The sequence below is a fragment of the Grus americana genome, chromosome 17 (genome assembly GCF_028858705.1).
Source record: "Grus americana isolate bGruAme1 chromosome 17, bGruAme1.mat, whole genome shotgun sequence".
NCBI lineage: Eukaryota > Metazoa > Chordata > Aves > Gruiformes > Gruidae > Grus > Grus americana.
Window position 1 is genome coordinate 9,405,631 of NC_072868.1, and position 23,840 is coordinate 9,429,470.

At 60.5% G+C, this 23,840-nt stretch overlaps 3 protein-coding genes across 5 annotated transcripts; 2 read left to right on the forward strand and 1 right to left on the reverse strand.

Moving 5' to 3' along the window:
• Nucleotides 1–1,623: 1,623 nt before the first annotated feature.
• On the forward strand, nt 1,624–5,714 carry SOX12 (SRY-box transcription factor 12). The gene has a single exon (XM_054845262.1). The coding sequence runs from the start codon at nt 1,629–1,631 to the stop codon at nt 2,526–2,528; it is 900 nt and encodes a 299-aa protein (XP_054701237.1). The 5' UTR covers nt 1,624–1,628; the 3' UTR covers nt 2,529–5,714.
• Nucleotides 5,715–8,122: 2,408 nt separating this feature from the next.
• Nucleotides 8,123–9,554, forward strand: NRSN2 (neurensin 2). The gene is given in 3 exon segments (XM_054845967.1): nt 8,123–8,181; nt 8,403–8,601; nt 8,704–9,554. Coding segments are annotated over 3 exon segments (714 nt in total). The 3' UTR covers nt 9,160–9,554.
• A 1,999-nt stretch (nt 9,555–11,553) lies between these two features.
• TBC1D20 (TBC1 domain family member 20) lies at nt 11,554–22,671 on the reverse strand. 3 transcript variants are annotated; one of them, XM_054845224.1, is made up of 8 exons: nt 22,518–22,671; nt 19,699–19,884; nt 18,398–18,478; nt 16,728–16,914; nt 15,845–15,946; nt 14,820–14,961; nt 14,122–14,306; nt 11,554–13,976 (listed from the first exon to the last, which is right to left on the reverse strand). In XM_054845224.1, the coding sequence occupies exons 1-8, from the start codon at nt 22,558–22,560 to the stop codon at nt 13,721–13,723; spliced, it is 1,182 nt and encodes a 393-aa protein (XP_054701199.1). In that variant the 5' UTR covers nt 22,561–22,671; the 3' UTR covers nt 11,554–13,720. The 3 variants fall into 3 exon arrangements, with proteins under 3 accessions (XP_054701199.1, XP_054701198.1, XP_054701201.1); XM_054845223.1 differs by having other exon boundaries at nt 18,398–18,481; nt 22,518–22,670; XM_054845226.1 differs by lacking the exon at nt 22,518–22,671 and adding an exon at nt 19,974–20,113 and having other exon boundaries at nt 18,398–18,481.
• Nucleotides 22,672–23,840: the final 1,169 nt, after the last annotated feature.

Consider the following 23,840-nt stretch of genomic DNA (forward strand, 5'->3'; position numbering starts at 1 on the left):
AGCAACTGGCGGCGGCGGCGCAGCCAATGGGCGCGCACCCTGCGGCGGGCCGGCGCGCCGCGGCGGCAACCAATGGGCGCGGCCCCTGGCGGGCAGCCCGCGGTGTCCGGGGCAACAGGGCCGCCGCCGCCGCGCCATTGGTGCCGCCCGCAGCCCCGCGGAGGGGGCGGGGCCTGGCGGGGCCGGGCCGCGCCGCGGAGGAACAAGGCCCCACTCGTGGTACCGGGGGAGCCGCGTGGTCGCCCCCTGGGCAGCGCGTTCTCCGCCCGGCAACCCCCGTTCCCGCTCCCTGCCCTGACCCGAGCCCCGGGGAGACGCCGCTGGGGCGGTCGGGGGGGACGCGTTCACGAAGGCACCGGCCTTCCCACGCCGCGGGGGGGGAGGAGGGGGAGGCCGAGCGCGGCACGTGCCAGAGGGACGGCGCGTGGGCTGTCCCGGGCCAGGGCTCTGCCGGGAGGAGCGGGGAGAGTGGGCGCCCCGGGAGCCCGGTGGACCGACAGGGGCGGGGTCCGGGAGCATCGTCGCGGCCGTGCAGAGCCGTGCCCGGGCCGCGGTGCCGCTGCCAGGGGGCCGTGCGGGGTGTGGGGGCTCCTGGGGGTGCCCACGTGCGGGTGTAGGGGGTGCCGGGGACACCGGGGTGCCCAGACCGGGGGGAGCAGTGGGTACTGGCAGTCGTTGGAGCATGCCCGGTTGGGTACCGGAGTGCCCAGGCCGGGGTATCGGGACGCTCGTGTGAAGGTACCGGGGGTCACTGGGGATGCTCTGTCGCTCAGGTGGGGGCACCGGGAGCTACCGGGGTACCGTGGCGGCGGTACAGGGGCGTGCCGCCCTGCCATTCTCTCCAGCAACCCCTCTCGGGATGGCGCCCATTGGCGGAGCTGGATATTCACCCCCGCCCCGCGGCCAATGGGCCGGGGGGGGCGGCGTCTCCCATTGACAGAACCGGCGCGGCGGTGTTTACCGGGGGCGGCACGGGGGCGGGGCGGCGGCGGCTATAAGAGCGGCACCGGGGGGGCGTGCGGCTCTTGGGCTGCCCGCACCGCCCCCGCGCACCCCCGACCCGCCGCAGCCTCCCCGCACCCGACCGGAGCATCCGCCGACTCAAGGGGAAGCATCCCCGGGTCGGTGCGGAGCCCCCCGCGGCGCGCAGCATCCCCGGGTCGGTGCGGAGCATCCTCGGACCGGTGCAGAGAATCCCCCGGCCGGCGCGGAGCGTCCCCGGGCCGGTACAGAGCATCCCGAAGCATTCCCCGGACCGGCGCGGAGCGTCCCTGGGCCGCTGCAGGGCATCCCCGGGCCGGTGCAGAGCATCCCCGAGCATCCCCGGGCCCGTGCGGAGCATTCCCCGGCCGGACCGCTGGGCAGCATCCCCGAGCCAGAGACCGCCGGGCCGGCCCGGGGCCCCTCCCGAGCATCGTAGCGGCCGCCGCCCCGGCGGAGCCACCCCCGCCGTGCGCCCCCGGGCCCCGGCGCGGCCCCCTGCGCCCCGCCCCGCTGCCGCCGCCCGCTCCGCACAATGGGGGCGGCGCGGCGCGGCGCGTAGCGGCGGGCGGGGAGGCGGCGGCGGGCGGGGAGGAGGAGGAGGAGGCGGCGGCGGCGGCGGCGGGGGTGGGGTCCCGGGCCCCGGCATGGTGCAGCGCGGCACACGGGGCCGGGGCGCGGAGGCTCGGCGGGAGCCCTGCGCCCCGTTGCCCACCCGCGATGCCGAACCCGCCTGGTGCAAGACGCCGAGCGGGCACATCAAGCGGCCGATGAACGCCTTCATGGTGTGGTCGCAGCACGAGCGCCGCAAGATCATGGACCAGTGGCCCGACATGCACAACGCCGAGATCTCCAAGCGCCTGGGCCGGCGCTGGCAGCTCCTCCACGACTCCGAGAAGATCCCCTTTGTCAAGGAGGCTGAGCGCCTGCGCCTCAAGCACATGGCTGACTACCCCGACTACAAGTACCGGCCTCGGAAAAAGGGCAAGGTGGGCACCGGCACGTCCCGCCCGCGGCTCCCGGTGAAGATCAAGCCTTCCGTGCTTGGCCGTGTCTCCGCTGGCCGCAGGCAGCCCGCCAAGCCGCCCGCCAGCCCTGACACCCCTCAGGAGCCCACGCCGGAGGTGCCCGCTGAGGACTGCCCCACGGCGCCCGGCATGGCTGCCTGGCACACGGCACCCGACGGGGAATGTGGCCCCCAGGAGCCCCCCAGGCCCCCGAGCCCTGCTGCTGCCTGCCCCGAACCAGGGAGGTCCCCAGAGAGCGGGTCCCCCTCTCCCATGTCAGCCGGGTCCCCTCCCTCCTCCTTCAGCTCCTCTGATGAGGAGCTGGAGGAAGAGCTGCTGGGGGTCCTGCCCGGGCGGGCCCCCACCGGTGCCCCCTGCGGTGCCCTGGACTGGTCTGTCTTCGACAAGGACCACGACCTCTTCCCGCGGGGAGGCTCCTCACACTTCGAATTCCCGGACTATTGCACGCCCGAGGTGACGGAGATGATAGCAGGGGACTGGCTCATGTCCAGCATCTCAGACTTGGTCTTTACCTACTGAGTCCCGCGCTCTGCAGGTAACGCTCCTTTTTTTTTCCACAATCAGGTCGTATCAAAAAAAAAAAAAATCTCTGAAAAAAAAAAGAAAAGAACCGAAACCAGCTGTTTACATGCAGGAATCAGGTATTTTGCCTTGAAGCCGCTGGAAGGCAGAGCTCCCTGCTCACCCCATCCCCCTAGCACACACCCACTCCTCATCCGTCCGTCTGTCCTGCTCCGCCTCGCAACCGCGGGATGCGTGGCTGGCCGCCGCGGTTATTTGCCCGTGAAATGTGAGCGTCTAATCGGGTTTTTATTGTCAGCAGCACCCGGCCCCTTCCCCTGCGGCTCCAGCTACCGCAGCGCTGCTGGCCGTGGCTGCTCCCAGCCACTCCTATCCCCACTGGCCGCTGCCCCATGTTCCCTCCCGCTCTCTGGGCAGTGGAAGCACCCACACCAGCCCCAGCTCTCAGTGCCCATTCTGCCCTCCCTGTTCCTTGGGGAATGGCTGATTCCTTTTGCTTTTTGACTGCATTTAAAGCACGTCTTCAATTTTCTCCTCTTCCTTGTTGCAGCCCTTGGGGAGGGGTCCCCAGCCAGCTGCACCACATCTGGGGGCGGCAGAGCAATGCAGAGCCCTTCCTGCCCGATGCCCCATTTCATGGTGGTCCCCAGCTTTGGGGATTCAGTGTCCCATAGGGCCGGCTCTTTCCTTCCACTTTCCCCGTGGCGCGCACGCTCCCCGCCACTGACTTTGGGAAGAGCGAAGTTGTGCGCACGTGATTCGCACGTGGATGCGGGAGGCTGTGTTGTTCCTCTCGCCAGGCAGTTGTGCAGAGGAGGCTGTGCCATGGGGGGAGCCTGTGCCCGGAGCCACCCCGAACCCCAGCGGGGAAAGAGCCCTTTCTGGAGCAGCCAGCCCCCATTTTATCCTTGGATCTGGTGCCCGTGCAGGACCCGCTCTGGGCTGGCTCGCCTTGGCTGGCGGAGCCACATCCCATGGTGCCTGGCAGCAGTGGGTGATGCCGCCGGGGTGGCAGGGAGCAGGCAGGGCAGGGTGACTGGGAAGGGATGCTGTGGGAAATCTGCCTTAAGCAACAACTCAAACGGCGTTGAGAGCAGCGGCCACAGCTGACAGCGGTGGGTGCGTGGGGTGTGGGTGACGCTCCAGCGCAGTGCTCCTCCATGCAGCACCACGCCGTGCCCCGCTGCTGGCTCTGCCAAGAGCAGGGGCATCCTGGCAGAGCGCTGCAAAGGAGCTTCCCAGCAGGGAAGGTCCTGCCGCAGTGGCTCCTCCAGCCGGGTTTTTCTTTGCTTTTCCTAATGGCTCCTTCCTGCAACGAGCTGCCTCCTCCTGCTGCCAGGGAGCACGTGGTTGCAGCGCCAGCTCGGCACCCGCCACAGGCTGTGTTTGTGGGGCAGGGGCTGCGCTCAGGTACGGCTGTGCTGTGTGGGGTGCTGGGAGGGTCCCCAGCCACCCTGAGCTGCCAGCCCTGGGGCCGTGGCAGGGGCTGGCAGCGCCTGGAGGAGCCGTACTGGGCTTGGCAGGGACCGCTGCTTGAAGCAGCCTCTGAGGTTTCCCTATGCCCCCAATTCCCCAGGGGCTCTGGGTGTGTGGGAGCCCCTCTGACCCTTCCCGGGCAGTGGGGTGCTGGGGGCAGTGGGGCACCGGCTCCCTGGGGCTCTGCCTCCCTGTTTTGGGGCTGCCGGTTCCTCCGGTCGCAGGCTGCCCGTTGCTGTGGGGCTGGACAGAGCTGTGACCAGGGGAAGGGCATGCCCCCACCAGGTCCTGGCATCCCCCCAGGGCGACTCGGGTGGAGGGGACATGCCTGGCCCTGCTGCCAGAAGTGCCAGTGGCCCCAGCTCAGCTGTGGGGACAGGCACTGTGGCGCAGGGAGAGGTGTGTCCCCAGGCCCTTTGCAGGGATGCTTGGTGTCCCCCAGCTCTGTTCTGGGTGGCCTCGAGGTGCCTCCCTGAAGGCCAGCCATCAGCATTGTAGATGTGTCGGTGTGTAGCGGTAGCTGTGCGTGTGTGTGTCGGCATTGCGTTAGCCGCGGTGTTTCGGTAGCCCCGGTGCGGGTGCCAGCCTGCGGAGGCAGGCGGGTGTCACGCATCAGACACGTGTTCCCCGTATAGAGCGCGTCCCCGTCCCTGCCCCCCCCCAGGCCATTCCCCACCAGACCCAGCCCCAAGCTGGAAAAGCCAAATAAGCGCCGGGCCAGTTGCGACGCCAGCAGCCTGCTCCCACCTCGCCGCCACCTGGGGGGCTCTGCCTTCCCACCCCTGGGCAGCCCCATGCCAGGAGCACCCCAAGCCCCCTCCCATGCGTGAGCCGGGCTCGGGGTTCCCGTGCGGTCCTGCAGCCCCGGGGGTGCCTGACGCGCACAGATCTCGCCCAGCACCTTGGTGCCTTCTCAGGGCATGTGGCTGCCACGTGCCGTGCATCACCCATGGGCCAGGGTGCTCCCTCCATGGACTGTCAGGCGAAATATTTCCTCAGGAGCAGGTTCTGGGTCAGCACCAGAACCGGAGCCAGAGCCGGGGCCCCCCCCAACCCTGGCCGCAAGCACAACACCATCCGCTTCGTCCTCGTTCCCCACCCCATCCCTGTCCCCCTCTTGCCCCCTCCTTGAGACTCGCTGGGTGTGTTTGTCGGGGGAGAACCGTTGTGGACAGTGGTGAATTTTCTGTGCTGTGTGGTTGTAGTGCTTAGAGACCCCCCCCAGCGTGTGGTCCCCTCCCGCTGCGCCCCCCGCCTCCCCGCTGCCCGGTGCTGGCTGGCATGCGTGTGCGAGCGTGTGTGCGTGCGCGTGCGACATCCCGTCATCACTAGAGACAAAGTGAATAATAATAATAATAAATGAATAATAAAAATAAACCAAACCTCTCTCAGGAAGAAGCCGCCCCGGCGGTGGCCGAGTGGGCCAGGGGCCCCCGGAGCCGGCGGGGCCCCGGCGCAGCCTGCGGACGGGCGCCAGCGCTCGGGGTCACCTTTGTAGTGTTGTGTTAGTGAAGGGTTCCTGTATCTGTCGTCTTGGAGAAATAGGCTTTTAGCCGAGGGGCAGCCCCCGCCCCCAGCCCATCCCAGGGGGTGCCACGGATGTGGCCGGCTCCGGCTCTGCAGAAGCTCGGCTAATGGTTATCCTGACTGTTGTGACTATGGAATAAAGTGTGTTGGTCTGCTGCCCACGGCTCCAGCTCCTCCTGTGCCACCTCGCTCCTCCCTGCGGGATGTGGGGCTCCTAAGAGGATGTGGGGTCCCCAAGGAACACAGGGTTCCCAAGGGTATGTGGGGTTCCCAGTGGCCAGCACCCAGCTCCCAGGCAGGTCAGCTCCCACCCTGATCCACAGACTCCCACTGTGGCCTGTGGGCTCCCACCCAGACCCTCCACTCCCACAGCAGCCCACAGGCACCCACCCTGAGCCCTGGTTTCCGTGGGCTCCCATACCGACCGTCCCCTGGAGAGGGTTCACCCTCGTCAGCCAGAGCGGGCTGGACGTCCCCTGGGAGCAGTACCACGCTGCTGGGGGGTGTGAGTGTGTGCGTGCGTGTGTGTGCATGATGTGTGAGTGTGTGCGTGCATCTCCCTCCATGTGTGTCAGCACCTGCTTGGTGTGCAGTGCGTGTGCGTGCACCCCGTGCGTGTAGACTGTACATGTGTGCACGGTCTGTGTGTGTGGTGTGTGGATGCACAGTGTGTGTGGGTGGGTGTGCGCACATGCATGTTCTGTGTGTGTGCTGGTGTGTGCCGTGTGCTGTGCATGCGTGTGCTGTGCCTGCTCTGTGCACACGCAGCCCCGCGGCACCCTCAGCTCCACCCGTGGGGGGGGGCAGCCCCGGCAGCGCCTCCGGCTCGGCTCGCAAGGAAGGGACCCGGGAGGGGGGCAGGGGCGCTAATCCGGGTCCGGGGGGGGGCACAGGGGCACGCGCCGCCTGCGTCACTGCCCCCCCCCCCCCCCGTGGCTGTTGCCACAGCAACAAGGGGAGCCTGGAGCATCCCCGGGTACCGTCGGCCCCTCCCGCCGCGCCAGCCCCCGCCCTGCGCCCCAGGCGATGCTGGGCACCGGGCTGTCCCGGGGAGGTGGAGGGGTCCGGGGGTGGCCGTGCTGCAGTGACACCCTCTTACCACCCCCCACCCCCCCAGCCCCTTGGGAGCGCAGGGCTGCACCCACTCTGGGATAGCGCCCAGCACTGCCCCGGGCCCTGGAGTGCCCCGGCCACAATCCCGAAGCCGTGGGGACAGCGATGCTCCGGCATGGTGGCACCGCAACCCCAGCCATGCAGGGCTGCCCGAGGACGCCGCCTGGCTCGGCCAGGAGTCGGGGGGGGGGGGCTACCGGTCTGGCCTCGCCACGGTCCTGGCTCACTAGCCATCGCCGCTGCCCTCCTGACCTGAGTGCCTGGTGCCCAGGGTCTAGCGCTGCCCGCACGGGCACGTGCACATGCTGCCGGCCTGGCTCTGAGTCGTGCACAGCGGCTGCACACAGCATCTCGCCAGCTCTGCAGGCAGTGGCAGCTCCCAGGCTTGCAGCAGGGACCCCCTCTGCCCACTGCCCCCCACCCCGGCATGGCCCCCCTGCCATCCCCACCCCAAGTCCCTGGAAAGGGGACGGTGCTGGGGCTGTGTTGAAACTGAGGGCTGGCTGCCCATCTGTGGATGGTGCCGTGGGATCCCTCCCAGAGATGAGGACAGCAGAGAGACCGCTGCTGGTGATGGCACTGGGACAGGGAAGGATGTGCTAAGGCCTCTGCCCCCCCCCAGAGGTAAGCAGGGAGCAGGCAGGGCTGGGGGGCAGGGGTGTGGGCAGGGGTGAGCCTGTGCGGAAACATGGGGGGGATGCATGATGAGGACAGCTTGAGGGGGGGGGAGGCAAAGTGATGAGCACCAAGGTGAGCCCCCCCAAACTGTGGCAGCACCAAGCTGGCCGCCCCCCCCCCCCCCCAGACCCCTGCATGTGAGAAGGGATGGAGGGACAAGTGTGTCCCCAATTCTGGGGACATCCAGGCTGGGGCAGAGGGGCTGGGGCCGTGCTGGGGGACAGACAATCCCGTGAGCAGCGTGTTTCCCTGTGAGGCCTCTCCGGCACAGGGCTTTGTTTAGTGCCGTGGCTGGCACCGAAAGGGTCCTGGTCGCCCCCCCCTCACCCGGCCCTCCTCTGGGCTGACATTTCCGCACACCCCTCTCACCCGCACCCGCCGGGCTGCTGGGCTGCCCTGGCAAGTGCCGAGCAGGCAGTTCCCATGGCAATGCCCCATCCCTGGGCAGGCAGCCGGATCAGGGCAGCAGGGGGGATGCAGTGACCCCGTCCCCTCAATGTGATGGTCATGTCCCAATGTCACTGCAAGGCAGCAGCCCCTCAGCCACCCCAAAGGTGGACACATCCCTCCCCGCCACCGCCCCTCCTTCCCCATCGCCGGCGATTGGGTGGCTGCAGATGGCCTGATGTAGGGCCTGATCCTGCCAACAGGGCGGCAGGAGCCGTGCTGGGGCTGTGCCAGGTCTGGATCTGGCCCAGGACAGGCAGGTCCACCTGGTGCAGGGGGATTCCCTTCCTTCATCCCATGTGGAAGCCCCACCGGTATTAAGGGCAGCGATGCTCTCAGTCACCCCAAGGATGTGGCCTCAGCCTTCCTGCCCCAGCCGGGTCCTGGTGGGCAACACAGAGCTCTGCGGGTGGGGGAATGGTGGTGGTGAAGCTCTTGGGGTCCCTCTTGGTGGTCCCCAAAACAGGCAATGGTCCCTGCATGAGGGGTGCATCCAGCACCAGTGTCCTGTCCCCTGCTCTGCACCCCAGGGCGAGGGCAGGAGCCAACTCAGCCCCACAGGTGCTGTGGCTGCTGCAGGAGGGGAGTGGTTGTGGGTCCCAGGGTCCTGTCACCCTCTCCATGGCCCAGCCTGCCCCCCCTGTGCCCCCCAGGCCCAATGCCTGCCCATCGGCTGGATTGCAGCTGTGTCCATGGACCCAGAGTGGTGCAGGGGAAGTGGTAGGGGGTCCGCTCCTACCTCCACCTCTTCTACGAGGATTGCACTGGGGCCAGCCCTGATCGGGACAGGTCCTTGCCCCATGGAGCCTGGGCACCCCTCATCTGGAAGGTAAGAGACCCCGAAAACCCTTCCGCCAGCCTCTCCTTGGAGAGGCACCCCTCCTGCCCACATCCTGTGGGGGGGGGTGTGCATCCTGCCACGGCATTTGAGTGGCCCTGTCCCACGGGGACCCTGTTCCTGCTTGTGGGGGCCACCATGCTGGCTGCTGGCTCCCTGGTGCCCCCGAAGCTGGAGGGGATTAGGGAGGAGGCATTTGTGGTGCTGGATGTCCAGGCACTGAGGTACAGCCACACACTGGGGACATGCCGGCTGGTGGGCATGGTGCTGTGCATGGTGGCCAGGGCGCTGGGTGCTGTCAGGCTGCTCTCCTGTATGCTGACCCTGTGCCACCCCCAGGAAGAGGAGCAGCAGCCCTCACCCATCCTGAGTGGCAGCCCCCCGCCGCAGCCCCCCGCTGCCTTCGCTTTGGCAGGGACGGCAAAGACACCCCTGCACCCTGGGGTGCTGCTGCGTCTCAGCGGGAGGGTCCTCACTGCACCACCAGGCTGTGCTCAGGGACCAGCATCACTCTGGGAGCAGAGACCACCTGGGCATCACTGCCGCTAGCCTGGGGGCTGCCCGCTCCCCGGTGCCATGAGGCTCCTGTCTCATGTCTGCTTGAGGCTGGGACCCACCAGGGCCTCGCATCACCCCACAGCAACCCGTGTGTTGCAATACACGGGCGTTATGCAGCGCACCCAGCATTCCTGGCCCGCACAGCCCTGGGGGCACCCACCCACTGCTGGCACGGGGTGGCTGCAGCAGGCACCATGGGGGTGCCAGGCCCCAAACTCTGCCTCCCATTGCCCCAGCTTGGCCCTCTGTCCCTGAGAAAGCTGAGCTGCTCCTGCGGACCAGCACGGCTGGTGGCCTGGCATGCTGGCACGTCCCCACGCTGCCTCCTGCCGCGTCAAGGTGAGAGCGTGACCACGCCATGGCAGTGCCAGGGTGGAGAGACCTGGCTGGTGGCACCCGGCAGCTCCTCCAGTAACCCTGGGCCAGACCTGGTCACGCAGCGGGGCAGGGGCAGCCATCCCCTCAGCCAGGGACCAGGGCAGGAGGGAGGGGGGGTGTGGGAGAAGGGCCCATCGCCATGCCCTTAGGGGGTGCTGATACTGGTCGTGCACGGGGAGGGTGGTGGGGCAGGGATGCAGGCAGGGCAGGTGGGAAGGGAGGCAGGGCAGGCAGGGCAGGCAGTACAGGCAGGGGAGCTGGGATGTTGCAATTGGGCTCACAGCAACATCAGCTGCAGCAGGATGGGATGGGAGCAGGCAGCCATCAAGCCCAGGGGGAGAAGCTGTAGGAGCCCCAGGACAGCCCCGAGCCGGCGAGGCCAAAGCCCCTGTGCCCCTGGCCCCATGTGCCGTCCCCACGTGTGGTGCCCCCCGACTGCTGGCCCTGGCGGATCAGGCTGTACATCCACAGCCTGGAGCCGTGGGATGGGGGCTGCTCCTGCTGCATGGTGCACAGCTCCGCCAAGGCCAAGTACAGCTGCCAGGTACAGGCACCCATGTGGCAACCGCTCCTCGAAGAGGATGGGGAGGAAGAGCTGCACAGTTAGGTGCCCAGAGGTGCCAGCAAGCAGGAGAGGAAGAGGAGAGTTCCAGGGCCTGAGAGTGGAGGTGCCCAGGAGTGCAGCTGGTGGCTGTGGCAGGATGTGGCTGCCTGGACCTGGATGCTGCTGGGAGGGCTCCGTGTGTGCCGTCAGCTCCGGGTGCCTGACCCCATGCCGTGGTGGGACTGGGGGCTGCGCCGCCAGCAAAGCTGCCATGGCCAGGAGCAGGCACGGGGGGGTCAAACACAGCCATGGCCCCCACCCTCAGCAGGGTGCAGAGCCATGTCAAGCTGTGCCCAGCCTGCACGTGCACAGTGTGCCAGGCTGCATCCACGCAACAGCACCTAGGAGGGACCCAGGTATTTGCACAGGCCAACCTTTCCGTGTTTGTGCTCTTTTTGGGTAAATAAAAGGTGTGTGACATTTCCTTGTGGGGTGTTCTCTCTGCTGAGTCCCAAACAGGCTGCAGCTGCCTGGGGCGAGGGCTGGCAGTGCCTGGGAAGAGCATGCAGCAGCTCTGCGCTGGCAGGTGAGGGACTCCGGCTGGTGCTGGGCTCGCTGTCCGGGCTCCAGGCAGGGCACCAGCCCAGGCGGTGTGTCAGAGCTGGGCATCGCATTAACACAATAACAAAGGCACATGGTGCAAAGAACGGTGCTTTGCTGGCTCTCTAGGCTTCCCTCCGCTGTAAAAGCTCAGCCCTGCCCGCCCTCTGCCCCCAAAACCCCACTGAACCCCCAGCAGCCCCTCACACCCTGTGGGCCTCTGCATGCGTGCTCCTCCCAAAGGGCTTTGAGCACTATTGAGAAAATCGCTCCCAGAGAGGAAGCCACAGGGAACTAAAAATAGCCCCGGGCCAATCCAGTAAACACAGCCGCAGCCTCCTGCTGCTGAGCAAAGCCTGTTCCCAGTTCCCAGCCTGGGGAAGGTGGCTGCGTCACCCCGGCTCAGCAGAGCGTGCCCGGCTGCTGGAGGATGCACAGGGGAAGCAGTGATGGCCAGGCCTCTGACAGGCACTGTGCCCGGGATCTCCTCCCGCAGCCGGGCACCTAGCCCAGGGTGCAAAAGGGGCCGGAAGGTCAGGTTATTTACAGCCCCGCTCTGCCGCCGTGCCGCTGATGGGGGGGACGCCCCGGAGAGCCAACGGCACGTGCAAGTCCTGGCATTTAACCAAAGGTAGGCAGATGGAAGGAGAACAGCAACTGGGGCACGCAACAGCCACTTGGCTCCACTCCTGCACCTCCTCCCACAGGGCTGCTGAGCGTGAGGCCACGCGGGTCAGTGACCACAGAGATGGCCTGGCCATTGCGGGGATGTGCCAGCACCAGGCCACAGGGTGCCATGAGAGCAGATCTGGTACCCACGGCCCCACACCATGGCCCCCGCTGGCACAGGGCGAGGAAAAGAAGTGTGTTAACTGTTTATTTTACAGTTATAGGGTTTGTACAAATCTGCATTTACACAGGTATGTGTAAGTCTGTACAGAGTAACTGAAGCACCCAAAGCGACCGTCTCCTCCCAGGCCCTTCCTCCCCCAGGGGCAACACAAGAACTAAAGTGCATCATGGCCAGAGAGCTGGGAGGCTGCAGGGGCTTCCCCCCAGGGCGGGGTCCAGCCATCCCCTCCTTCAGGGCAGTGGGGGAGTGTACAGAGGGGTCCTGGGACCTCTGACAGCAGCCCGAGGTCACCGCAGCCACCACAGGCTCTCCTGCACCATGAGTTTCTAAAGTGCTAAATCACCCAGCCCTCCACCCTGCGCCACCACTGCCCTGGGGAGGTGCCGAGGGCCAGAAACCGGCTCTGCCTTCACCCACGCTGGGAGGGGAGACCCAAGAGCAGCTCCCAGCTCTCACCAACAGCACAGACAGCCCTGGCATGAGCCAGCTGCTGGCACCAGCGAGCAGCAGAGGCAACAGGTCTCTGCCCTGCCTCTGCAGATTCACACACTTCAGCTTTCAGCCTGCAGAGGCAAAGGAAACTTCTCTGCTCAGAGCTTCATGGAAACACAGGTCAGATGTAACAACTGCCCGCATGCCCTCTGCCCAGCCCGACCATCAGAAAGGCACAGGTCCTCCAAGACTGAGGGCCCAGGGGACAACCCAGAACTAACACAGAGGTGGTTACAAACCACCAGGCAGGGGGTTGGGACAGGAGGGTGCTGAGCTTTGCAGGGCATGAGTTTTCTTCTCCATCCAGAAATCTGTAACTCTTCAACCAACACCTGATTTTCAGGTACGCAGCCCCTGGGTACGGCACAGATGGCTTTGGGCACAACACAGCAACGGCGGGGGAGCTGGGTGGGAGCTGTAAGGGACAGGTAAGGGCACTTGCGGGAGGTTTAGCAGCTCAGGGGAGAGGTAGAGGCATATAGTGTCTATTGGCTTTGTCTCAGTGGGACACCAAGTTGTCTAGAAGGATTTGCTGCTTAGCTTGGAGGGCAGGGAGCGCTAGGACTGTTAATGGGACTGGGTGGGGAAACGGGAGCTATGCAGGGGTTGGAGGTGGCCTTTCTGGGAAAATCCCTCACTTGTGTTATTCCGAAGAGTGACGCTGAAGTCTGATCAGCTCGTGGGAGAGATTTAAGACAGACTTCCTATCGCAGTAACTTCTGTCCTGTGCAAGTGTTTCGCAAGGTGGAAAAAACCTTTCTCCGCGTTAGAGCCTGCTTCCAGAGCTGTAGAAGTCTGCAACGGGTGTTTATGGTGCCGCTAATTCTCGTGGTGACGTGATCTGGCACATGACAGCACATGCCTCAGGCAGGGTGAGCGACACTCGTCTCTCACCTCACTGACCTGAGATACGACCACGCTACTGCCAGCAAAGGAGCCCCAGCGACTGAGAGCTAAGCTCCCTCTGGCAGTCCTGCAGGTCCGCTCCTGTCCCCTGCCCTTCTCTCCTGTAAACAGATCAGGCTACAAAGATGAGGAAGCAAAAGAAGCCAGGGAGTGTTACACACTGGAGACAACCTCATGGCAGGGCACTGGCAGGGGTTTGTGAAAGGTTTGGCTCTACTCAGAGGTTGCCTATAGGAAAGGGAAGCTGAACGCAGACGGTGAGGAGTGCTGGCAGCCTGCACAAGAGAATGATGCAGAGCCAGAGGGTTCCCCTGTTCTTCAGGAGCATAACAGCGCCTCGCCCCCACACATGCACGCACCCAGGCCAAACCCTGCCACGATGCTCTCCTCCAGGCGAGGATCTGTCCTCGCTCCCACTAATTATCCCCAACAGAGAACACGGGATCTTTTCGGCATAGCCCACACAGGGCTCTCCACTCGTACAGTCACCTGTGCACAGCCTGAAGAGCCTGACTCGTCCGTACCTCCAGTTCCTCATGAGACGGTGGCAGTGCCCATCTGCTCACCCCTGTACGGGGAGGAGAGATCATCAGTGTGGGGAACAATCCCGCTGGGCTGGTTCCCATCAGTCTCTGTTGCAAAGGCCAAAAGCGTCACTGGACGCAGCAAGAATAAAAAATAATCTTCAGATAGGTCATTTCCAGACATGTCCTTTCATCAAACATCACCCCTTCCTGCCAGGGAAGGATGTGGTGATAGGGAAGGCTCTTCTGCTGGCTTCAAGGGAAAATCTGCAGTTCAAACTTGGGTGCCCACTCCAGCGCGCTCTTCACCACGGCCAAGGCAGCTGCTCCCAGCGCGACTGTCAGCCCCATCACCGCCAGCTTGACAAAGCGGTTGGTCCTTGGCTTTGTCAAGATGGATTTTGTCCGCTCCTCCCCTCGGAGCCGCTCCCTGAAGCGCTGCCTCAACACAGTGTCTGGTCTCTGCTGCACTGACGCCAACTCAAAGTCCTTAAAAGTGGAAGCTGCAGTTCTGCAAGAGAAGGAACTGGTCAAGGAGTGTCCCTGGCTTGCCTTTGGGACCAGCCTCCTGTCATGGAGGAAGATCTTCACAAGGAAGCAAGACCTGGCATGGGAATGTACAGAACACATGGGCACATGTGCTGCCCTGCACTCACCGTTCAGCCTGCTGCTGAGCTGCCTCCCTGGCAAGTTCGGATGGTGGGAACTGGACAAAAAGGTCCCCGGCTCTGCTGATCAGAGTCTCATAAGGAAGGTCCTGTGGGATCTGGGACAGGAGGTGGTGGACAGAGGCCATGTCACACTCGCAGTCCAGAACTTCCTGCTCCCGGTGCAGCACGATCTGCAGAGAGGAGTGAGAGCACTGAGGACAGCCAGGAAAGCAGGGATAACTCCTTGTCACTCACTGGCACTCACTTTACAGCCAGAAGAGAAAAACATGTTGCTTCCAGCTGAAAGACTTGCCCTTCCTCGAGGCGACACACTGCAGTGAAGCATTCCCTCTCTGGGAAGAAAAAATGCGAAACCCTTCCCGAGACTGAGGACATAGAAAGCCCCTTTCTGTGTAGTTATGTCTGTCTTCTGAGCAGAGCCTGCTACTGGCAGGTCAGAGATGCAAGCAGAACCTCAGCAGGGCTTGACTCCATGACTTGCCCTCAGATATGGACACCCCCAGGCTGTGTCAAGCAATCCTGGATCCCACCTGCCCTCCACCACCACCAAGGACATTGCTGGCCTTGGGGGCCACTGCAGAACTGGGTGCAGCCAGGGACAGCAGCAGCACTGGGTTTGCCAGCCCCCCTCTGCAGCCTTGCAGTGGTTCAGTTAATCCCCTATCGCTCTGGCCAATACCTACCACAGCAGCAAAATAAATGGGCATCAGCGGATGGCAAGCCAGAAAGAAGTCATACAATCGCACGACGTGCCTGAAGTCAGACAAAACGTGCCCAAACCAGGTGATCAGCCAGCTGAGAGCAAAGATGGTTCCCACCTCCGCACTGCACAGAGAGAAAGTGCTGTTAGGTCAGCCACTGCCGGCAGCTTGGGAACAGCGCTGAAATGCTCCTGGGGGATCCCTGTGCCACACTTCCATGGGAGGGGAGATAGACCTGGCTATTGGCAGAGCATTCAGAGCTTAGTCCACATCCACGAACTGCACCTCTGATACAACCCCAAGGCAAGGTACCACTTGTCTCACATCCAGTGGAGTCCACAGTAGAGGTCCATATGGTCTGCTTTCAGGAGAACCTGAATGTGTGACGTACCATGTCACTGTATGGCACGCTGACTTGAGGACACCTGAAGTCCTGTGGCACAGTCAACTTTTCAGATTCCTTTCCACCCTAAAGGCTTACTAACTTCTGGGAGTTTCTAATCAAGCTTGGTACCCAAAGACATCCTGGCCATGAAAAGTAACAGAGACACTTGCCCAGAAAAGGACTCTGGACTGAACCTTCCCACTTACCTTCCTCCTTCTGCTTTATTCTGCCCAGACTACACCTGTGTGTCCCTGTTGCACAACCTGGGAATTATCCCCAGAACTAGCAACAAACCACAGCAAGGTGACAGCAGCCACAAAACTGGGCATGTGAAGCAGTTGTGGCAGCTTTGTATGACGCTGTCCACAAACCCCCAGCCTTTCCAATACACACTGCAGACCACTGGGGTAAAGATGGCACCATGTAAAACCACTCAAAACAGGCAGCACAGGTTTGGGTCTGCTTGGGAGCAGAGTGCCAAATGGCTTTGGACTGTCACCATTAGCTGTGGGTCAGCTGTCAACTCACTCTGAGGAAGCCACCGTGGTGCAAACACCCCCATGAACAGTAACGCGAGACTGGCAGGGGAGAGCTAAGAGGCTCCGAGGGAACAACTACGTACCTCTGCATGAAGTCATGCACCTCAGGGTTCACCTGGTCTATGATGGGCATCAGGTAATTTAAAATGTGCTTGGTATTATCCATCGTTGGGTCCATAAAATCCCTAAGGAAAGAATTAAAAGAAGCTCTGTCAAGCAACCATGTCAGTGAGCTCTTCCTCCAGGGAGGCAGCCAGAAGGTAAATAAATGTACTTGCAATAAACAGCTTTGCTGGCAGAATGGCCCCCAGCCCCAAGGAAATCTATTTGGGACAGCCTCCTTCCTGCTTGTCTTGGACACACAGGGCCGATCTGCACAGAAAACCTGGACCCAATCACGCTGGTGTCAGCTGACACTTCTTATTTTGCTGCAGTGTATGCATGAGCTGTAAAGCCTTTCCAGCACCCAAAACCTGGGAGAATCCCTCCCAACCACTCTCCAGCTGAAGGCTTGCTCTCATGTCAGTGCGCAAACAGGAGAGTCACCTGACGCGGGGGCTCAGGACGCTGGCTCTACAGACCACCCTTTCAGTGCAAAACTGCCCAGGGCTGTATAAGGCAAGTGGGAGGCACCGTGCTGAGCCAGGAGCCAGAGAGGCCCCGACAGCAGAGATAGCCAGAGAACTATGAATAATGCACGTGTGTTGGCTTTTTCACCTTCAAGAGACGCTACAAATTAACCGTCAGCCTTCAATTATCCCTTCCCCAGAGCACAACTCCCTGCAGGCCCACGTGCTATCGTGTGGTCACGCTGCTCTCTCACAACACTCCTCTGGGTACAGACATGACAGGCAGCTGGCTTTAACCCAAGGCTCTGCCTTCCAGGCCAGCCCCATCTGCACAGGCAACCCCACAGCTTGAGGACACGCAGGTGGCTCCTCCCCTCCAGCCGAGCCCGGTGAGTACCTGAGGTGATGCGTTGAGAGCTTTTCCACCAGAGCTGTGGCCAGTCTGTCCCCCACCACCAGGAGGAAGGTGACCACGATGTCATGGTAGCCCTGGTAGTAGTGCAGCTGGGGGTTGCGCTTGAGGACGTGGAGGATAATATCAATGAGCTCCTCCTGCAAGCCTTCCCTCTGGTCATCTGGCATCCCTGTGGGGACACAACCAGGTGGCAGTGGGACGGGCTCTGTCACCTACCAGTGCTTGCTGTGGGAGTGAAGGTGGCTGTGGTAGGCAAGGAAAGGACCTGTGCATTTACCAACCCGCCTGATCCCAAGGGATGTGGTGCAAAGGGGGGGGGGGTAAAACTAACAGAAAAAATATCCCAAGCCCTAATCCTGCCCCCCAAAACTCTGATGGCCCAGGGGAAGCCGGCTAGTTGTTAGGTTGTTTAATCTTTGGAGCTGCAGTGCCCCTACCTGCGAGGAAGTCACGGTGGAGGATGGGAGCAGGGTTTACTGATGTTTGTATGGTGCTGTGAGGAGCGAATTGTGCTGCACATCCAGCACTACTGAGGACATTTTAATAATTTTTAATTTCCCAGGAGTTCTACAAAAAATTGAACAGGACCCATTTTCACAGAAACTGTGCCAACTGCATCAGATTGCAAGGCCTCCATCGCTACAACTTGATATCGGTCCCCTGCTAACAACATGTGTTTAGGGACAGGATGTCAGAGGAAAAACATTGTTCCTGCCATGCACAGCTGCAGCTGGTTTCTGGCAGTCCTTGTCAACAGATAAAATGCCCAAAGGCCAAGCAGAAAGTCCCAGTGGAGATCCTGCAATGACAAAGTTCTCCTTTTCCCCTGCTCCGCTAATGCATCTAAAAATAGGCAGGAGGCTGCCATTCAAGGGCAAAAAAATCTGTACTAGCAGACCCTTCAGGAATCAGGCTTGCACATAGTATCCGCACTCGAAAGAGAATCAGAGTGAATCAACTGTTTACACAAAATAAAAGCAGCAGAAGGGGGAAGCAGATTCTGGCCAGAAATAATGACTGCTCCGCAGAGTTAGATAGCTGCTGGATTAAATGTTTTATAAATAGTACAAGAAGGCACCAGCCACCCATCAGAGCTAAACAACTGCAAAAACATTTTGCTTCTACAAGGTTCAGAGTTCTCTTAAATTTGGTGCATGAACCCGATTTTGAGACTGTTTTACACAAGAAATAGTTCTAAGCACTGACAAACCCTCCTTCCACGCCCCTGAGCTAGACCACTGTCTAAAATAAACTGAAACAAATGGTACATTTCTCAAGCACTCCATCTATCCTAATCTAACTGCGGTCACAACAGCAAGGGGCACGCAGGATCCAGGCTTCCCTGCACTGCAATGGTTCGAAGGTGTCAGCCTGCTGGCATAGGGGCTCAATGGGGCTGCGGGAAACGTAAGGTTGGAAGAGACACATCAAAACCAAGCTGTAGCACAGGCAGTTAGTTGAAGGAAGCAGATAGCTGCAGGACAGCTCCTCTGCATGAAGAAGCTGTTGTGAGCTTACAAGGAAAAGGTTTTCTAGAAGTCAGGCTCTTGGAGCAACGGAGTGCCCGTCCTACCACAACCTTTGAGTAAGGTGTGACGCAGGAGGAGCCCCAGACCTTCCCCCTGCAGAGGAGGAAGAGAATCCCCTCTCACCTGGTGGGAAACGGCGCAGGGATCGCCGCACATCCAGTAACACTTGCTGGTAATCTTTATTGTCCTCTCGCAGCTCCTTTCCTGCTGAGAAAAAGAGGAATATGATTAACATCAGGTAGTGCAAAGGTACTGGGAAGAGAGCTGGGTGAGGGAGTCACAAGAAACCCTGCTGAAGGCAGGAGGATGAGGTTGCACACACAGATACACCGCCCCATTGTACGTCCCCTTTCTTGTACATCACACACCAGCCCTGTCCCCTCGCTTTCACTGCTCCACATTCTGACATTAATGGCCCTTCAGTGCGAGGAAACAAGACTATTATTTCTTTAAACAACATGTGTTAAAATGCTTAAACTGACACCACTCCCAGCGTTCCTGGAAGATCTTTGCTCCACAATTTTGCTGTGGAATTCAAAGCATACGCAGCAGCAGCAAGGCATGATATGCTGTAGAGACCACAAAGAATAGTTTATTAAATAGAAATAATTCAGAAGAAAACCCCACCCATGGGTAACTTAGATACATAAAAAAGAAGAGAAAAAAAATTTGCTGGCACACAGAACTATCTACATGATCATGTGAAATTAAATGTTGTCTTCCAGCAGCTCTGATCACCTAACGACATCCAGCTCTTGCCTGGCGTGGGGGGACACACACTTTTGAATGGCCACAGGTTCAGGAACAACAACAAAATCTGTCCTGGGGACATTCACTGTAAAAGCTACAGGACTTGGAGCTCCTGCACCGCTAAGGTTTAAAAACCATGCAGGTACCTCATCAGGAAGGTCATTTTCCTTGCTTCTGCCCTGACCATACACCACACGCACCTCATGCCACAAACTGCTTCATCCACGCCTGGAAGTATTTCGGCCAAGCCAGGGTTCAGCATCGCCACCTCTCGATGGGAGCAACAAAAATTAAGTTTGATGCTTTCTGCTGCAGATAAACATACAGACGCCAGCTAACTGCTCAGGGCCACACCAACTGCATCCAAAGTGAACCAATTTCCATCACTGTCACTAAAGATAACAACACCCTCACAGCACAATGGAAATGTTGTTTTTATGAAGTCGTGTACTTCCAAATCTGTCATTTATGTACAACACAGTATGTGAAGCTACGGCGTTCATGCTGCAGTGCGAGTCCCCTTTGCACACAAGCTTGGTGGGAAACGCATCAGCGTACACAGGGAAAAGGCAGGTCAGAACGTGCACACTTCAACCTCTGCAATCCTTTCTCTAGCACACACAGGGATCACCGAGCCATTCTTCCAAAGCACCCAAGTCCAGGCTGTTCCATACCTGGAAGAGGGGGCAGGTCATCCGTATTAACGCTGAGCAGCTTCGGCCACACTTTACAACGAATCTCATCCGTCAAGAGCCCCCCCTCGCTGATTGCCATCCGCCTGAGCGCAGCCACATCAATGGGGTCACTGTTCAGAGCCTGATAAATTTCCGCCACTTTTCTTTTCTTCTTAGAATCAAAGTCTGTAAGAAGATCATAAAGAGGTAAGCTGATAGGCAACGCCAGCACATGGCGGGCAGCAACTCAGACCAGGGGGGCAAAATACACTCACAGTGATTACACTCACAGCGATGTCACACACAAAACAAGGGAGATGACATGGGACAGTCGGCACGCGCCCTGCCAGGACAGGCTAGGGATGACCCCGGTGGGTGACCCACCATCTGACTGTGCCCATCTCCACAGGCTCAGTGTCGGGGGCACCTCACAGCACACAGAGCACCCCCAACGCTGGTCCCACCCTGGGAGGCAACTGCTGCTTCTCCTGACATGGGAGCCACCACCGCTGCCCAAGTGGATCCCTTGCCCTCAGTTCCCACCCTCCCCAGCAGATCACAGCTCCAGTCAGGACCGCGACAGCCGTACAAAGCCATCCTGCAACTGTTTGCTCTGACGCAGCTGCCAGCTCAGGTGTCAAGTGTTTCCTAAGACCAGGACTTTGCGTTCCTACCAACTCCCAGCTAGACAGCAGCTCTGGAATGCAGCCGTCCTAGGGAAAAGTATGAGCATTTCCACTGACAGCAACAGTCACGAGAAAGGGAATAATTATACTAGAGTCAGCGAATCACAAGCATATCGACTTTTCTCCCAACAAACACAAACTTGCCAGCTATCAGTATACACACAGGTTAGCCAGTATTAAACAAATACCACTGCTTTGTGGCACACACGAACTTGGGGGCAGGTAAGGAAGGGAACAACACACAAAGCACACGGTGCTCTGGTTTCAAATGGGTTAAATGCACTTACAAGACACGAGAGTGCTTCTTGGGGAGCTGAGAAAGGACACTATTTCACACTGCATCGTGGTATTTGTCACCACTGCCTCATGTTAGGAAGAAGAGAGGCAGCCGAGAGCCACCTGATATACCACACTGGAGGAGTTTCCACTAAGGAGGCTTTGCTGAGCAGACGCAGGGCTGGAGCACAGGATGAGGCTGCAAGTGCTGCCTTTACCTAAAAGCTTTTCCAACAGATCCAACTACTCTTGGGATCCAAATGGGATTAATTTGATAAGGGATGTGTCCAAATAGGATTTGGGTAGGAGGAATTAAAAGGATCCTGATGGAGAAACAGTTGTTTCTCAACACCCCACCCTCCCAGCAGCGACTCGGGAAGCGCATTCCTCCGCATACGTGGCATCTCCAGCGTCTCGGCGCTGCCCCGGCCCTCTCCCTGCTCCCGGGAAGCTGTGTGCAAGTGCCTGGCTGGAAGTGTGGCTTTCTGTGGTGTCTGCACAGGAGATGGTGGGACAGCAGGCTGCTCAGACATGCAGACGCTAAAGTAGGTCAAGCAGTGGATGCTGTCCCTCCTCAAAGTACCCTTTTCAAACACTTTTTGGATGAAAACAAGCTGTAACAGCCTAGGACAGATCTCCAACTCCCCATCAAACACCAAGGTCCTGGTAACATTAAAGCTTCTAACACTCACCCAGTGACTAGAATTTCCTTTTATTTCCTTTCCCGCCCCTTGTGCAAGCAAAGGTGTTTGCACACAAACAGAAACCAGCTCTGCTCAGCTGGCTGTTCCTTATCTGCTGCAACACACAGATGCTGAGCTGTCACATACTGAAGCCTTGGGAAGGAGGAGACAAAGTCTATGGAAGAAGAAACTCCCGTTCACACACAAAGTACTTAAGGAGAAGCATGAAGGAAGGAGCACGTATTGCAGGCTCCTCTTCTAAGATTTACGTGCAAATACCCCAATACTTATGCTATTCAAATGTATAGCGGACAACAGTTCCAAGTATTAAAAAAAAAGTTTCAAAACCTTTTTTGTGCACCCACAAAACCTTAACTTGCAGTATCAGTTACACTTTGAAGGAGAGACAGAAACATGAGCGCAGGGGCTTGTCGCACTGCAACTCAAACTGCACCAGCATGGAAGGTCCACCCGACTGGCTGAGAGTGGATTTTTATTTACTTCTGCGGCTAAAAACCGCACCTGGAACAATTCTCACTGACGAGCACCCAAGCACAGCACCCGTCTGCACGCGTAGAACGCAGACAATCTCCGAGGGCTGAAAAGGGATGACTGCCCTGAAAAGGGATGACTGCCCGCACCGGAGCGCGGTTCCAAAGAGGGAAGCAGCCCTATGTTCCTAACGGCTGAAACAACATGCAGGCACCGGGCACCAGCACTCACACAGCGCCTTGCAAGGCCGGGCCAGCCCCGGCGCTGCTGCAGAACCCTCCGGTTACTGCCGTGACAGGCGGCCTGGAAAAGCGAAGCCGAGAGAGCTCACGGGCCCGGCCTCGAGTCAGGCAGCGTCCAAACCGCAGCCCTGGCTGCTCCCCGCCTGCGGAGCTTCCTCCGGCTGCTCCCCGCCTGCCCGAGCCCGCGGCCTGGCGAAAGAGCCGGCTCCCGCGCCGAGGGACGGCTCCGCAGCCGCGGGGGGTGGGCCCGAGCGGAGCGTTCGGGACCCCGGGCAGACCCCGGGCCGCTTCCCACCGGGCGGCTCTGAGGGCAGCGTCGAGCCCCGCCCCGCCGCTAGGGGGCGCCGCCGCACCTGCAGGGGGCGCTCCAGCCCCCGCCCACCTGAGAGGAACCGGCGCCCCCCGCCCAGCCCGCCCGCCAGGCCCGGCTCAGCCCGTACCGTGGCCGCCGACACCGTTGCGCGGCGGGCTCCGCCGGGCCATGTTCCCGGGCGCTGCGGCGCATGCCGGGCCGGAAACCGGACCGGGCCGGGCTGGGGCTCCGCGCTCCCCGCGCCGTCCGGTCCCGTCCCGCCCCCTCCCTCCGCCCCTCCGCCGTCGGCGCACGGGCGGCACGTCACGGCGCTCCAATGCGCAGGCGCAACTCCTTGAGGGAAATCACGTGAGCAGAAGGGGCGCGGCGCGGTTGCGCTTGCGCACAGAGGAGCGCGCAGCACGTGCATCGCCCCCGATCCCGCGCGCTCCTCAGTGGGACCATCGTTTCAAGTGTTTTATTAAATAAAACCCCCAACACCTCCACGGCACGGCTTCTTCCCCGCGCAGTCAGGGTGGATAACACGTCCGCCAGTGCCGCTGCCACCCCCATAAAAATATACCCTTAAAAGCCCCTGTGAATTGCGTCAGCAGGGGCAGCAAGGTGCGGGCAGTGCCAAGAACAGCCCTGTGCAAGGGCTCGTCACATCCAGAACCGTCCCTCCGTGCGCGGGCTCTCGTGCCTCCTTGTGCAAGGGCTGAGGGGCATCCGGACCATCGGCCAGTTGCAGTCACCTCTTCTGTATGGCTCGTCCATGTCTGCAAGCTCGGAGGGAGCAGCAAGCACTGGGGTTTGCAAACCTCCCTCACGTGAAATAACAGAAAAGAAGGGGGTTAAAGGTCCTGTGCCGCCCACAACCTAGTGCAAACAACCACAAGCCGTATTTTTGTCATATTGGGTGCTTTTACGTTACAGCACATCAAGGTAACAGTCAACATGGTCCAACTTTCACATCATTCTAGGATATAAAAGATTAAGTACCATATATTTCCACTGGATGAAGTCACAGAGGAGAAAGCTACCCTGGGGCACGTGAAAAAATCTCATCTCCCCTGCCAGTGCCCCTCACAGAAATGGGCTGTTTCATGTTCTCCTGCCTCATTTCTCTTCAGTTGGTTTAACCTGGCCTACACGCTCCACTCTACCTTGTAAAATTAACGGAAGTACCATGGAAGTCTGTGGCCATCACCTCCCCAAAGAACAACAAACGAGGGATGGATGCTCCGAGGACAAGGAGCCAAAGGCCAAGGCTTCAGCACTCACTGAGGAACAGGAAGGGCATGCGATGCCCAGGACAAGCAACTGCTGCGATGGCTTTAGGGTAGGTCACCAAGAGGGGCAAGTGCCATCGTGCTCACAGCTGCTGCAGCCGAGTCCCACAAGCGTTACATGACTGAAACCAAGTCACTGCATCCAATGAATGGCAACACACACAAAAAACTAAGTGGTT